The sequence below is a fragment of the Oncorhynchus clarkii genome, chromosome 13, assembly GCF_045791955.1.
Source record: "Oncorhynchus clarkii lewisi isolate Uvic-CL-2024 chromosome 13, UVic_Ocla_1.0, whole genome shotgun sequence".
In the NCBI taxonomy this organism is placed as follows: Eukaryota; Metazoa; Chordata; class Actinopteri; order Salmoniformes; family Salmonidae; genus Oncorhynchus; species Oncorhynchus clarkii.
In genome coordinates this window covers 35,402,367-35,417,796 of record NC_092159.1, presented here as the reverse complement: position 1 = coordinate 35,417,796, position 15,430 = coordinate 35,402,367, and the positions used below count along the sequence as shown (strand labels likewise).

At 42.1% G+C, this 15,430-nt stretch overlaps 1 protein-coding gene across 1 annotated transcript in view; it reads left to right on the top strand.

The window, feature by feature from the left end:
* The window catches only part of LOC139364583 (protein phosphatase 1, regulatory subunit 9Ba), a 64,331-nt gene extending 53,542 nt beyond the window's left edge, over positions 1-10,789 (top strand). The window contains exons 8-11 of the mRNA XM_071101447.1: positions 48-101; positions 242-471; positions 6,846-6,942; positions 7,128-10,789. Of these exons, the coding sequence (XP_070957548.1) occupies positions 48-101; positions 242-471; positions 6,846-6,942; positions 7,128-7,181 (435 nt within the window). The 3' untranslated portion in view covers positions 7,182-10,789. The remainder of the gene's footprint in view (positions 1-47; positions 102-241; positions 472-6,845; positions 6,943-7,127) is intronic.
* The last annotated feature ends 4,641 nt before the right edge of the window (positions 10,790-15,430 follow it).

The following is a 15,430-nucleotide window of genomic DNA, read 5'->3' as shown; positions in this document are numbered from 1 at the left end:
GTGAGCCATGGTGTCCATTTTTTTTTAACCGCTCTCTCCCTCTGTAGCTTCAGATAAAGCATGCAGTCACCCAGGCCGAGATTCAACAACTGAAGAGAAAGGTTAGACCTGCTCCAAAATCAATTACCCAACAAACATGGGACTTGTTTCACAGACCCACCTTAACCCTGGACTAAAACACAGTCCAGGGGTAAACTAGAAGTATACAGGAATAAACTTTACACTTTCTCCCCTCATCTAGCTGACGCATGCAGAGCAGGACAAGCTGCGCTGGCGCATGGAGCGTGCCCAGCTGGAACAGAGCGTTCGGGAGAACAAGGAGCGCATGGAGAAGCTGGAGGGCTACTGGATGGAGGCCCAAAGTCTGTGTCAGGCAGTGGACGAACACCTGAAGGAGACACAGGCCCAATACCAGACCCTGGAGCGCAAGTACAGCAAAGCCAAGCGCCTAATCAAGGAATACCAGCAAAAGTAAGGAGGATTCTGGGGTTTGTAGGAGGGAGAGGAATGAAGGATTCTGGAGTTTATAGGAGGAAGAGAAGGATGGGGGGATTCTGGGGTTTGTAGGAGGAAGAGAGGGATGGGGGGTTTCTGGGGGTTTGTAGTAGGAAGAGGATTGGGGTTCTGGGGTTTATAGGAGAAAGAGGAATGGAAGATTCTGGAGTTTGTAAGAGGAAGAGAGGAATGGAGGATTCTGGGATTTTTAGGTGGTAGTGCTGAGCGATTAACTGAAATTGCGGGGGTTTGTCATTAAATGACCTACGTTGGTTCAATTACTTTATTTTTTTTTTTTAGCTCAACACGCCGTTTCTCTAGAGAAGTCAAGAACGATGCGAGACGCTGGGCTGAAGGGAGTTGTAGTTTCCATTTAAGCAAATGAATTCACAGCAGAAATGTGGTAATTTAACTTAAATGACTATAATCAATTGCGCTTATTCTTTCCGGCATGGACAGAGACGGATACACACAGACTGCACGAGAGAGGATGATGGATAGAGACAGCTCGTGAGGTAGCGCAACCTGATTTGATAGTTGTAGTATTTGGTAATAAGCAGTCTTGAAATTATGACTTGCCTACTTATGACTACAACTACTATTCCCTGAAGGAGGGAAACGAGGTACAACATAGTTGTAGATCCTTCTTCGGGATCAGTGTCCCTTCAACGGGACGGTTGAGCTAACGTAGGCTAATGCGATTAGCATGAGGTTGTAAGTAACAAGAAAATATCCCAGGGCATAGACATATCTGATATTGGCAGAAAGTTTAAATTATTATTTTATTTTACTAGGCAAGTCAGTTAAGAACACATTCTTATTTTCAATGATGGCCTAGGAACAGTGGGTTAACTGCCTGTTCAGGGGAAGAACGACAGATTTGTACCTTGTCAGCTCGGGGATTTTGAACTTGCAACCTTTCGAGTCCAACGTTCTAACCACTAGGCTACCCTGCCGCCCACCTAGGCTACCCTGCCATTAGTTAATCTAACTGCACTGTCCAATTTACAGTAGTTATTACAGTGAAGGAATACCATGCTATTGTTTGAGGAGAGTGCACAATTTTATACATGAAAAGTTGTTAATAAACAAATTAGGCACAGTTGGGCAGTCTTGACAACATTTTGAACAGAAATACAATGGTTCATTGGATCAGTCTAAAACCAAATCTAAATTGCACCTGGGCTGGAATAATACTATATGGCCTTTCAAAGATGACGGTACAAAAAAATACTAAAGAACGGTTGTTTTTTTTCTTTGCATTATCTTTTCCTACATTACTTTCACATTTCCACAAACTTCAGTTTTTCCTTTCAAATGGTACCAAGAATATGCATATCCTTGCTTCAGGGCCTGAGTTACAGGCAAGGATCTCTTTTTTTATTTTTACCCCCTTTTTCTACCCAATTTCGTGATATCCAATTGCGATCTTGTCTCATCGCTGCAACTCCCCAAATGGCTCGGGAGAGGCATGCGTCTCCTGAAACATGACCCGCCAATCCGCACTTAACACCTGCCCGCTTCACCAATGTGTCGGAGGAAACACTGTTCAACCAGTGGTGTAAAGTACTTTTAAGTCGTTTTTTGTGGGTAACTGTACTTTACTATTTATCTTTTTGACAACTTTTACTACACTACATTCCTGAAGAAAACAATGTACTTTTTTTTTACTCCATACATTTTCCCTGACACCCAAAAGTACTTGCATTTTGAATGCTTAGCAGGACAGGGAAATGGCCCAAATTCACACACTTATTAAGAGAACATCCCTACTGCCTATGATCTGGCGGCCTCACTCAACATTGTGCCCCTGGCTATTCGTATTTAAACACAAATGGGAATGGGGTTGCCATAACACCGGGGGAAATATATTACATTTCACTCGCAGGAAGCTAAGCATGCTAGCTGACATTAGCCAGGATTTTTTCTTTTTTAGCATAATCTAGACTAGCTAGCTTCTTTGACTGTAGCATGGTCCATTTTAGAAAAAACAAGCGACTTAACACTACGTATACTCAACAAGAGAGCAACTCCACCGTGGGAATAGCTAGTAATAGCTAGCTCGCCTATGTGTGTTAGCCAACCTGGCTAGCACACTATGCAGTGCTCGCTTAGCTAGCCAAGTCAAGAAAGTCCACATAACCGAGGTGGGACCGGACCATCAACAATTCTGGGAAGAGTGGCAAGCGGAGTCGCACAGGCGGTGGGCAATACTCCCACGGACTGGTTTGAGCGAGGGGCCGCCTGAGCAGGCTGCAAGAGGAGACAAACTACACACAGATCGTGAGTACCATTCAGATAAATGGCTTAGCCGTCGTCGTCTCGTTCGTTTTCTTAGCAGTCTTAATCATCGCACCAGCAAATTGAAGAATAACACATTGTTTGTGATTTAGAAAACGTATGAGAACAAATACAAACTTCAGCACACAACGTCCAGAGGATAAGCACGCTCTACCACTATGGGACAGTTTAGTTGGCACAACGTAAGACAGTCTCGTTTTCTAATTGTTTGTTTTAGTAGCGTGAATCATTCCTGTTCATAATGAGTGGAATAATTGAAGGAATGAATCAGACCCTCATACTTATCACCTATAGAAGGCAGGGCTTCTGGCGAGGAATGGATTTCATTGGCCTGGTCAGGCGTGATTGTAGATCCTTAAAAATTTCTTAGGGATCAAATGACAGTAACAGGATCGATTTGACAACAGCCAGTGAAAATGCAGGGCGCCAAATTCAAACATCTCATAATTAAAATTCCTCAAACATACAAGTATTATACACCATTTTAAAGAAAAACTTCTTGTTAATCCCACCACAGTGTCCGATTTCAAAAAGGATTTGCGGTGAAAGCATACCATGCGATTATGTTAGGTCAGCGCCTAGTCACAAAAACAGCCATTTTCCAGCCAAAGAGAGGAGTCACAAAAAGCAGAAATAGAGAGAAAATGAATCACTAACCTTTTGATGATCTTCATCAGATGGCACCCATAGGACTTCCTGTTACACAATACATGTACAGTGCCTTGCGAAAGTATTCGGCCCCCTTGAACTTTGCGACCTTTTGCCACATTTCAGGCTTCAAACATAAAGATATAAAACTGTATTTTTTTGTGAAGAATCAACAACAAGTGGGACACAATCATGAAGTGGAACGACATTTATTGGATATTTCAAACTTTTTTAACATATCAAAAACTGAAAAATTGGGCGTGCAAAATTATTCAGCCCCTACTTTGTAGCGCCACCTTTTGCTGTGATTACAGCTGTAAGTCGCTTGGGGTATGTCTCTATCAGTTTTGCACATCGAGAGACTGAATTTTTTTCCCATTCCTCCTTGCAAAACAGCTCGAGCTCAGTGAGGTTGGATGGAGAGCATTTGTGAACAGCAGTTTTCAGTTCTTTCCACAGATTCTCGATTGGATTCAGGTCTGGACTTGGCCATTCTAACACCTGGATATGTTTATTTTTGAACCATTCCATTGTAGATTTTGCTTTATGTTTTGGATCATTGTCTTGTTGGAAGACAAATCTCCGTCCCAGTCTCAGGTCTTTTCAGACTCCATCAGGTTTTCTTCCAGAATGGTCCTGTATTTGGCTCCATCCATCTTCCCATCAATTTTAACCATCTTCCCTGTCCCTGCTGAAGAAAAGCAGGCCCAAACCATGATGCTGCCACCACCATGTTTGACAGTGGGGATGGTGTGTTCAGCTGTGTTGCTTTTACGCCAAACATAACGTTTTGCATTGTTGCCAAAAAGTTCAATTTTGATTTCATCTGACCAGAGCACCTTCTTCCACATGTTTGGTGTGTCTCCCAGGTGGCTTGTGGCAAACTTTAAACAACACTTTTTATGAATATCTTTAAGAAATGGCTTTCTTCTTGCCACTCTTCCATAAAGGCCAGATTTGTGCAATATACGACTGATTGTTGTCCTATGGACAGAGTCTCCCACCTCAGCTGTAGATCTCTGCAGTTCATCCAGAGTGATCATGGGCCTCTTGGCTGCATCTCTGATCAGTCTTCTCCTTGTATGAGCTGAAAGTTTAGAGGGACGGCCAGGTCTTGGTAGATTTGCAGTGGTCTGATACTCCTTCCATTTCAATATTATCGCTTGCACAGTGCTCCTTGGGATGTTTAAAGCTTGGGAAATCTTTTTGTATCCAAATCCGGCTTTAAACTTCTTCACAACAGTATCTCGGACCTGCCTGGTGTGTTCCTTGTTCTTCATGATGCTCTCTGCGCTTTTAACGGACCTCTGAGACTATCACAGTGCAGGTGCATTTATACAGAGACTTGATTACACACAGGTGGATTGTATTTATCATCATTAGTCATTTAGGTCAACATTGGATCATTCAGAGATCCTCACTGAACTTCTGGAGAGAGTTTGCTGCACTGAAAGTAAAGGGGCTGAATAATTTTGCACGCCCAATTTTTCAGTTTTTGATTTGTTAAAAAGTTTGAAATATCCAATAAATGTCGTTCCACTTCATGATTGTGTCCCACTTGTTGTTGATTCTTCACAAAAAAATACATACATATACATTTATATCTTTATGTTTGAAGCCTGAAATGTGGCAAAAGGTCGCAAAGTTCAAGGGGCCCGAATACTTTCGCAAGGCACTGTATGTTTTGTTCGAATCTCAGTTTACATAGGCGCGTTATGTTCAGTAATGTTTTTATTCCAAAACATCCGGTGATTTTGCAGAGAGCCACATCAATTTACAGAAATACTCATCATAAACGTTGATGAAAGATACAAGTGTTATGCATAGAATTAAAGATATACTTCTCATTAATGCAACCGCTGTGCCAGATTTCAAAAAAGCTTTACGGCAAAAGCACAACATGCAATAATCTGAGTACAGCGCTCAGCCACCAAAACAAGCCATACAGATACCCGCCATGTTATGGAGTCAACAGAAGTCAGAAATAGAAATGATAAATATTCACTTACCTTTGATGATCTCCATCGGAATTGCACTCCCAGGAATCCCAGTTCCACAATAAATGTTTGTTTTGTTCGATAAAGTCCATCATTTATGTCCAAATACCTCCTTTTTGTTTGCACGTTTAGTACACTAATCCAAATGCACAAGGCGCGGGCACTAAGTCCAGGCGAAAAGTCAAAAAAGTTCCGTTACAGTTTGTAGAAACATGTCAAACGATGTATAGAATCAATCATTAGGATGTTTTTATCATAAATCTATATTAATATTCCAACCGGACAATTTCTTTGTCTTTAGAAAGGAAAGGGAACGGAGCTCGTGGTCACGGCACGTGACTAAACTAAAGGCTTTCAACCTGACCACTGGTTGAAACAGCTCTTATTCGCCCCCCTTTCACAGTAGAGCCTGAAACAACATTCTAAAGACTGTTGACATCTAGTGGAAGCCCTAGGAAGTGCAAGCTGACCAAATTTATACTTTATATTGGATAGGCAATTACTTGAAAAACTACAAACCTTCCTTGTTGGATTTTTCTCAGGTTTTCACCTGCCATATGAGTTCTGTTATACTCACAGACATCATTCAAACAGTTTTAGAAACTTCAGAGTGTTTTCCATCCAAATCTACTAATATTATGCATATTTTAGCTTCTGGGCCTGAGTACAGGCAGTTTACTTTGGGCACGCTTTTCATCCAAAATACTGCCCCCCACCCCAAAGAGGTTTTTAAACTGAAATCACGAGAGTGCGACTCTCTATAGTATGTTGTACCGAAGTTTACTGACTGAAAGGGATCTAGTAAAATGATTTTTCGTCAGACAGCTCTGCAGCATACTTAGCCAGCTACAGCTACTAGGTTTGTCAGACAGCTCTGCAGCATACTTAGCCAGCTACAGCTACTAGGTTTGTCAGACAGTACAGTATAGGGAGCACAGAGAACGTTGGATATTTGGCTGGCTGGCTGCTATTGCCTGAGCAGAGATGAGATGATGATTAAATGAAAAATAATCAAATTTAAAAACTAAATAATATACTCTGAAATATTTTATTATTTCATAGTAATTCCCTAATTTTCTATTGATGTTTACCCAATGTGCACCTGGCAGAGACAATGAAATGTTTTTCAATGTTTCGGCAATTGAATGTAAACTATATTTGGTTTTGTCGAAAACCGTGATAATTTTTTGTATAATGAACCGAAACCGAACCGACCTCAAAACAGCACTAATCGCTCAGCACTTGTAGGGGGATGAGAGGAATGGGGGTTATAGGGTTGTAGGAGGAAGAGGAATGGGGGTTCTGGGGTTTGTAGGAGGAATGGAGGATTCAGGAGTTGGAGGAAGAGAGGAGGGTGATGGGTGGGCAAGATTCAGCCTAACCATGCCACGCTATGTGTCTCAGGGAGATTGAGTATCTGAAGAGGGAGACGGCTCAGCGCAGAGCCCAAGAGGAGACCGAGGCCACTCATAAGGAAGAGGCAGATAACCTCCAGGACAAGGTGTTGTATATTTAGGTTCTACTGTGTGTGGAAATATTTCATGACATTCTCAATAATTATGTAAGACAATTTGCTGTGGTTAATCTAAACACATAGCATGAAGATGCTACTGAGTTATGATCATTCTGCCTTGGGATTTTGTGTGTAATAAAAGCCCCCTCTCTCTCTCTCTCTGTCCTCCTCAGATCACAGACCTGGAGACCAAGGTGGATGCGCTGAAGACCTCTGATCCCTCCTAAACCTCTGGCAGAGAGAGGGAAAGGAGGAACAATGCCTTCACACTGCGGCTATCTTTTTTCCAATCCACGTTTTCCTTGACGGATTGTCAGAACGACAAAAGAAGAAGAAAATAAGGGAGAAAGGACGACTTTAGGGGCAGCAGTTTTGGGGGCAGGGGTTTCAAAAGACACCTGCAAGCGAAAATGGAAGAAAAAAAATCATGTTTTCAACTGATGTCTGTCATTTGCTTCGAGCCGCGTCAACAATCCCTATATGCTCCTTATTCAGAACCTGGAGTCCTTGTTGCATCGAACCACATTCACCTAGTTTAACTACCCAATTGATCAATCTGTGAAGGAGGGCGCTTGTCTTCTATGCTCTTCCTTCTGTCTTAATCACATGTAAAATAACTAACCAGGAAATACAGCCCCTACTGACTTAACGCTTCTATACTAGACTTACTGGTTCAATAATAAACTGGATATGGAGGCCAGAATTGGACAGAAGAAACTGATATGATGACAAAGATCCTCAAATACTGGTGTATAGCCTACTGGTGACAGATAGTGCTTCTGCTGTTATGGCTCGATCTCTTGATTTCTACTAACTGAACAAAAGGAAAATGGCCGCTTCCCCTTTTTGCTCAACTGCTCCCCTTGTATGATGGAAAGACTCGGGTTGGGTTCAAGTTCATTTGTACAGTGATGATATGCTTGTTTTGTATATATTCTTTACATATATTTAAAGTTGCTTAAAAAGCTTAAGCAATGTGGCTGGGTTGAGAGGGCGTTGAATGGAATTGACTTAAGCATCGAGAAGACTGGGTATACAGAAGATGGTCTAATTCCAAGTGGATATAGGCCACGCAAAGTGGCACATTTTCCTTTTTATATTAGCAAAATGGCAAACAGGGTGTGAATATGTGCAACCTTAACAGTTCAATGTGCTACTCGTGGTTTTACTTGCGTATGTCTCACCTTGGGTTCTGACAACGTAGAGGGTCAGTATTATTTGACTTTGTGCTTCACTCTATATCAATTTCAGAATCCGTGTTTTCCCCGCCCCAACCAGGAATGTCTTACTCACGCTCTAACGTTTGAGCCTGGAATCACTGCTAGTTTAGCAAAGGGGTTTAAATTTAGCCCCCAGACCGGTATAGCCCTTTGAATTTGGGGACTGGATGGCAATCTTTGTGTAATGTTGGGGTAACTAGAGCCATGGGATAATGTTGATGTAGCAACATTATGTAGCTTTATGAAAGCGATCGACGGAGGCAGGGGGGGAAAAATGTTCCAGCATGCCTCAAGTGGCTTCCTATCTCCTTGTCTCCTTTTCTTAATTTCATCTGATCGGAAAAAAACATAGGGGAGGTTAAAGCAAAGCAGTGTGTCTGATCTGATTCCGACCAGAGGACCTCCTGTCACCTGTCCAGTCCATCTCAGGTCAGTGCAGATGAAGGAGACGGGAGGAGGATGCCACTGTGGAATACTGCGGTGAGGTGAAAGGGCTTTGTCTGTAGACGCGATGCTCTCACTTGAATCTCCAATAATACCAGTCAGCTGCCTTGCTCCCTCTGTGCTGCTCATGTTTGTCAAGTGTCTTTTTTTATCCAAGACTAGGCATTTGTAACTTCCTGTCATTACTTCTCTGTCCCCTAGTGGCACAAACAGGTCAGACTCATTTGCCCCCACGATGTCTACATTTTTTTTTCTTAATAATTGGCCCTATTATTATTTTAATCTTGTGTCATTTCAATTGTTTTAATGTAAAAAAAAAAATATTTTAACTGTGAAAACTCTTGTCAAGTACATCTGTTTTCATGGGCCCAATGTTACTGTACATTTCTGTTGCAGTACTGTTCTAAACCAGGAGATGTCACTCTTTCAGTGAGTTGGATTGAGAGGAGGAATATCAGGTCGTGGCTAATTCCTGTTTTACCGTCTCTGGAATAAGCTGACAGGTTTTTCTGACCATATTTTGCAGTATTAGGTAATATTGGAGTCGATGTGCGAACAACTTCCACATGCTGAGAAGTGGTAGGGAACATAGAACTAAAAAGGGACTTAAAGGCCCAGTCAACATGGTTTACCTGTGTAAAATTATATATTTCCACACTGAGGTTTTAATAATAGTGTCAAATTGTATAAATTATGGTAATGCCCTTTTAGTGTAAGAGTTCATTGAAAAGACTGCCTGTGAATTCCGGCCTGTTTTGGTGGGATGGAGTTTTGGCCTGCCCCAAAAATCTAATTTTCAGTTTCCCCCTCCACACTCAGACCACTCCAAGACAGTCCTAGAAAAAGTATTGCTCTTTGCTAAGAAAGTATTTGGTTTCTTTTTGATGGTTTTAATTGAGAACCATCACAGTAAGGTACTTAATTGTGACCCAGAAATGATTTCAGATTGAGATAAAATGGCTGCATTGGATCTTTTTAAGAAAAAGGAAAAACATTCAAAAAAAAGTACTTTTTTGTGTGTTTGTCTTGTATGACATGGAACCATCATTGGCCTATTAACCTCATACAGTATGCTTGTATAGGATGCTGATCGTAACATAGTGAGTGTGCCAGTATGGAACACACACGGTCCACCTTAGAGATAAGCAAGAGCCTCTCTCATCTCAAGACCTTTTAAACCACTGTCCCCAATGGTATTATTGCTACTTTGCGCTTTCCTCTTGGCTATATGCGGTATATGTTTACCTTTTTTAAAATCCATCTTCATAGTGAATACCTTGCCCTACAGTTGTGAATCAAAACTGTTGACCTCTACTAAATAAAAAGAAAGCGAACTGCATAGAACACATTCGGATAGATAAGATGTCTGTTCATGTATTGACTGTCAAATGGACCTAACCAAGGGACTTGCTTGTAAAGTCTTCATCACAAGGCTGACTTCTCCTCTCAGATGGCGGGCAGACACTGGACAAGTATCATTTACCTACAAACTAGACTAAATTAAAAATGTTCACAAAATAATATTCCTTGGCTAGAGCTATGCTGTCAGTAAAGTTACTACCGTGGGCAACATGTCAGCAATGGGATAGTTGACCAATGGAAATGTCTGGGTGAAAAAGAGATGTGATTTACTGAAGTGGATCCTTGAATTTGACACATTGAGCATCTTTATGATTCCAGTTCTGATACTGCCTCGAGGGGTACTGTTAGAATACAGTACATATGCAGGGAAATGCGTGTTCATATCTGCACTTCAGAATAGGAAGCAACCCCAATGAGGCCATGGAACAGGAGCTCTATGATCTGGACCCGAACGAACAATTGTATGGTTTCTCACATCTTTTAACATTCCATTGTACACTTTGTCATTACTCTTTACGAGTGCATGAGATTCGATATGCCAGACAAAATGCTGTTGGAAACTCATTCTGGATCTCTGCTTCACACTAGGGACTCTTGCATTATTGACCATGGCCCATTAGTACAGTGTAATAGCTTTGCCCTCCTCTGAGGTGGAAGGAAACTAGTTACATTCCTTGTTGTATTTTTATTTTTATCATTGCCTTGTGGTTTGCAAACACAATGAGTAAGAGAAAGTCCAGAAATCCATAATGTTCGTCTCTCACATCATTTACTGTCATTGTTAATAAATGCAGATGTGTTGAACAAGAGCTCAAGGGTCACGTTGGCTTGTTTTGTGTTTATAACCGGTTGCACCTGCAATGCTTCAATGAAAGGGGTGTCGTTTTCATGAATGAAAGGTATATTAATGTTGGTGTGTTTACATTTTATGCACTGAATTTGTTCACAAAAGTCAAGAGGTTCTAAAAGAGTAGAGCTTATTTCACTTTTCAAATCAAATCAAAATGTATTTGCCACATGCACCGAATACAACGAGTGTAGACTTTACTTACTTACAAACCCTTAACCAACAGTGCAGTTCAAGAGCAAAATATTTACCAAGTAGACTATTATAAAAAGTAACAGAATAAGAATAACGAGCCTATATACAGGGTGCACCGGTACAAGCTATTTGAGGTAATCTGTACATGTAGGTAGGGGCGAAGTGACTATGCATAGGTAACAAACAAACAGTGAGTAGAAGCAGTGGATAAGGGCTGGTCAATGTAAATTGTCCGGTGGCGATTTTTATGAATTTTTCAGCAGTGTAATGGCTTGAGGGTAGAAGCTGTTGAGGAGCCTTTTGGTCCTAGACTTGGTGCTCCGCGACCGCTTGTCGTGCAGTAGCAGAGAAAACTGTCTATAACTTGGGTGACTGGAGTCTCTGACAATTGTATCAGCTTTCCTTTGACACCACCTACTATATTGGTCCTGGATGGCAGGAAGCTTGGCCCCGGTGATGTACTGGGCCGTTCACACTACCCTCTGTAGCGCCTTACGGTCAGATGCCGAGCAGTTGCCATACCAGGCGGTGATGCAACCGGTCAGGATGCTCTCGATGGTGCAGCTGTAGAACCTTTTGAGGATCTGGGGGCCCATGCCAAATATTTTCAGTCTCCTGAGGGGGCAAAGGTTTTGTCGTGCCCTCTTCACGACTGTCTTGGTATGTTTGGACCATGATAGTTTGTTGGTGATGTGGACACCAAGGAACTTAACCCGCTCCACTACAGCCCTGTCAATGTTAATGGGGGCCCTGTTCGGCCCGACTTTTCCTGTAGTCCACGGTCAGCTCCTTTTGTCTTGCTCACATTGAGGGAGAGGTTGTTGTCCGGGCACCACACTGCCAGTACTCAGACCTCCCTATAGGCTGTCTCATCGTTGTCGGTGATCAGGCCTACCACTGTTGTCATCAGCAAACTTAATGATGGTGTTGGAGTCGTGTTTGGCCACGCAGTCATGGGTGAAAAGGGAGTACAGGAGGGGACTAAGGACACACCCCTGAAGGGCCCCAGTGTTAAGGATCAGCGTGGCAGACGTATTGTTGCCTACTATTACCACCTGGGGGCTGCCCGTCCAGAAGTCCAGGATCCAGTTGCAGAGGGAGGTGTTTAGTCCCAGAGTCCTTAGCTTAGTGATGTGCTTTGTGGGCACTATGGTGTTGAATGCTGAGCTGTAGTCGATGAACAGCATTCTCACATAGGTGTTACTTTTGTCCAGGTGAGAAAGGGCGTTGTGGAGTGCGATTGAGATTGTGTCATCTGTGGATCGGTTGGGACGGTATGCAAATTGGAGTGGGTCAAGAGTGTCTGGGAGGATGCTGTTGATGTGAGCCATGACCAGTCTTTCAAAGCACTTCATGGCTACTGATGTGAGTGCCACATTGCAGTAATCATTTAGGCAGGTTACCTTCGCTTCCTTGGGCACAGGGACTATGGTGGTCTGCTTGAAACCTGTAGGTATTACAGACTCGGTCAGGGAGAGGTTGAAAATGTCAGTGAAGACACTTGACAGTTGGTCCGTGCATGCTTTGAGTACACGTCCTGGTAATCCGTCTGGCCCAGCGGCTTTGTGAATGTTGACCTGTTTAAAGGTTTTGTTCACATCGGCTACCGAGAGCGTTATCACACAGTCATCCAGAACAGCTGGTGCTCTCGTACATGCTTCAGTGTTGCTTGCCTCGAAGCGAGGCAAAGAGCATAAAAGGCATTTAGCTCGTGTGTTAGGCTCGCATCAATGGGCAGCTCACTTCTGTGTTTCCCTTTGTAGTCTGTAATAGTTCAAATTATTTCCTCAGAGTGGATCCTTTTCGAAGTGTCTTATGGGAGCTTTGGACTAATAGTTGGCCTAAAGGTATCACAAAGAACAAAACGACCTTGCGGACATGCACAACATTAGGTTGCATGACGTAATACCGTTATAAAGTCTGTTACTTTTCATCAGACATCATTACTGTTCTTCCATGTAGCTGAGACAGACGTGGATTCGAACTTCAAGTGATCAATTATGGATGAGAATAAGGTAGGCTTAGTCCTTGGAATACATGTAGGCCTGGGATTTCAAAAATTAACATAACATCTGATATTGATAGACATATTAGTCCTATATATATTAGTACTACTAGTAATAGGCTATCTACAGTGGTTGCGGTATAGAATAGCACCTAGCCTATCAGGTGCATGAGACCATTATCGTTATGACTTTATGACACCTGCAATTCTCGAATTCAGGGCGCAGTTGAAACGGGTTTGTACTGGTCGTACATGTTTTAGCAAGTATTCCCTTTTTTTTGCATCCTTCCCAAATCGGATGGAAAGCAGTTGGATTTGAAATATCAACAGGAGAGAGATGAAAGAGCCAGTAGTCTAGCCAAAGAAAGACAGGACCAGCAGTGGAAAGACAACCTGGTCTCAGAGCCTTTTGTATTATTCTTTATGTAAAACTAAGTTTGATATTTTAAGTTTGCCTGAGACAGATGGTTACGTAGTATGGTGGTTGGTCGGGCGTATAACGCAAATGTCTAGCAACCCAAAGGTTGTGAATTAGAATCTCATCATGGACAAATTTAGCATTTTAGCTCATTAACTTTCCAACAATTTTTACTACTTTTTAGCTACTTTGCAACTACTGAGCATGTTCGCTAACCCTTCCCCTAACCCTACCCCTTTTAGCTAACCCTTCACCTAACCCTAGTTTAATTATTTAACCTACCTCCTAAAATTAACCTCAACCTTACCCCTAGCCTATAGCTAACGTTACTGAGGTAAATTTCGTAACATATTGTACATTTTGCAAATTCGTAAAATATAATATGAATTGTAATTTGTAACATATCATATGAAATGGGTGATGGACCAGATGTATTACATACTATACAAAATGTAACCTACCATACTAATTGAAGTGTCTGATTTATATACAGAATATTAAGAAATGCTCTCAGACCAGGTTTGGAAAGAAGCTAAGCTAAAATGACAACTTGGTCAAAGGTTTTGATAAGGTAGACCATTTCATTATTTTGTGCCGGCCAAGGCGCATTGGTGTCTCTGCGGGGTCTTTGGCCTGGTTTTCTGACTTCCTCTCTCAAAGAGTGCAGTGTATAAAGTCAGATCATCTGCTGTCTCAACCACTGCCTGTCACAAATGGAGTACCTCAAGGCTCGATCCTAGGCCCCACGCTATTCTCAATTTACATCAACATCATAGCTCAGGCAGTAGGAAGCTCTCTCATCCATTTACATGCAGATGATACAGTCTTATACTCAACTGGCTCCTCCCTGTATGTTGTGTTAAATGCTCTACAACAAAGCTTTCTTAGTATCCAACAAGTTCTCTGACCTTAACCTTGTTCTGAACACCTCCAAAACAAAGGTCATGTGGTTTGGTAAGAAGAATGCCCCTCTCCCCACCGGTGTGATTACTACCTCTGAGGGTTTAGAGCTCGAGGAAGTTACCTCATACAAGTACTTGGGAGTATGGCTACACTGTCCTTCTCTCAGCACATATCAAGGTTAAATCTATACATGGTTTCCTCTATCGCAATCGCTCCTCTTTCACCCCAACTGCCAAACTAACCCTGATTAAGATGACCATCCTAGATTACGGAAATGTAATTTATAGATCGGCAGGTAAGGGTGCTATCGAGTGGCTAGATGTTCTTTACCATTCGACCATCAGATTTGCCACCAATGCTCCTTATGGGACACATCACTGAACTCTATACTCCTCTGTAAACTGGTAATCTCTGAATACCTGTCGCAAGACCCACTGGTTGATGCTTATTTATAAAACCCTCTTAGGCCACACTCCACCTATCTGAGATATCTACTGCAGCCCTCATCCTCAACATACAACATCCGCTCTGCCAGTCACATTCTACTAAAGGTCCCCAAAGCGCACACATCCCTAGGTCGCTCCTATTTTCATTTTGCTGCAGCTAGAGACTGGAACGAGCTGCAAAAAAACACTCAAACTGGACAGTTTTATCTCCATCTCTTCATTCAAAGACTCAATCATGGACACTCTTACTGACAATTGTGGCTGCTTCACATGATGTATTGTTGTCTCTACCTTCTTGCCCTTTGTGCTGATGTCTGTGCCCAATAATGTTTGTGCTATTTTTTTGTGCTGCTCCCATGTTGTGTTGCTACCATACGGTGTTGTCATGTATTGCTGCCATGCTATGTTGTCTTAGGTTTCTCTTTATGTAGTGTTGTGGTGTCTCTCTGGTCGTGATGTGTTTTGTCCTATATTTTTTGCCTTTTGGTAGACAGTCATTGTAAATAAGAATTTGTTCTTAAACTGACTTGCATGGTTAAATAAAGGTTAAATCAATTCATTAAAAAAAATTATCCCAACTGGATAATAGCAGTGAATTCACTGCTTCAAGCTTTTCTCTTTTCCCTTGTGAGTCAT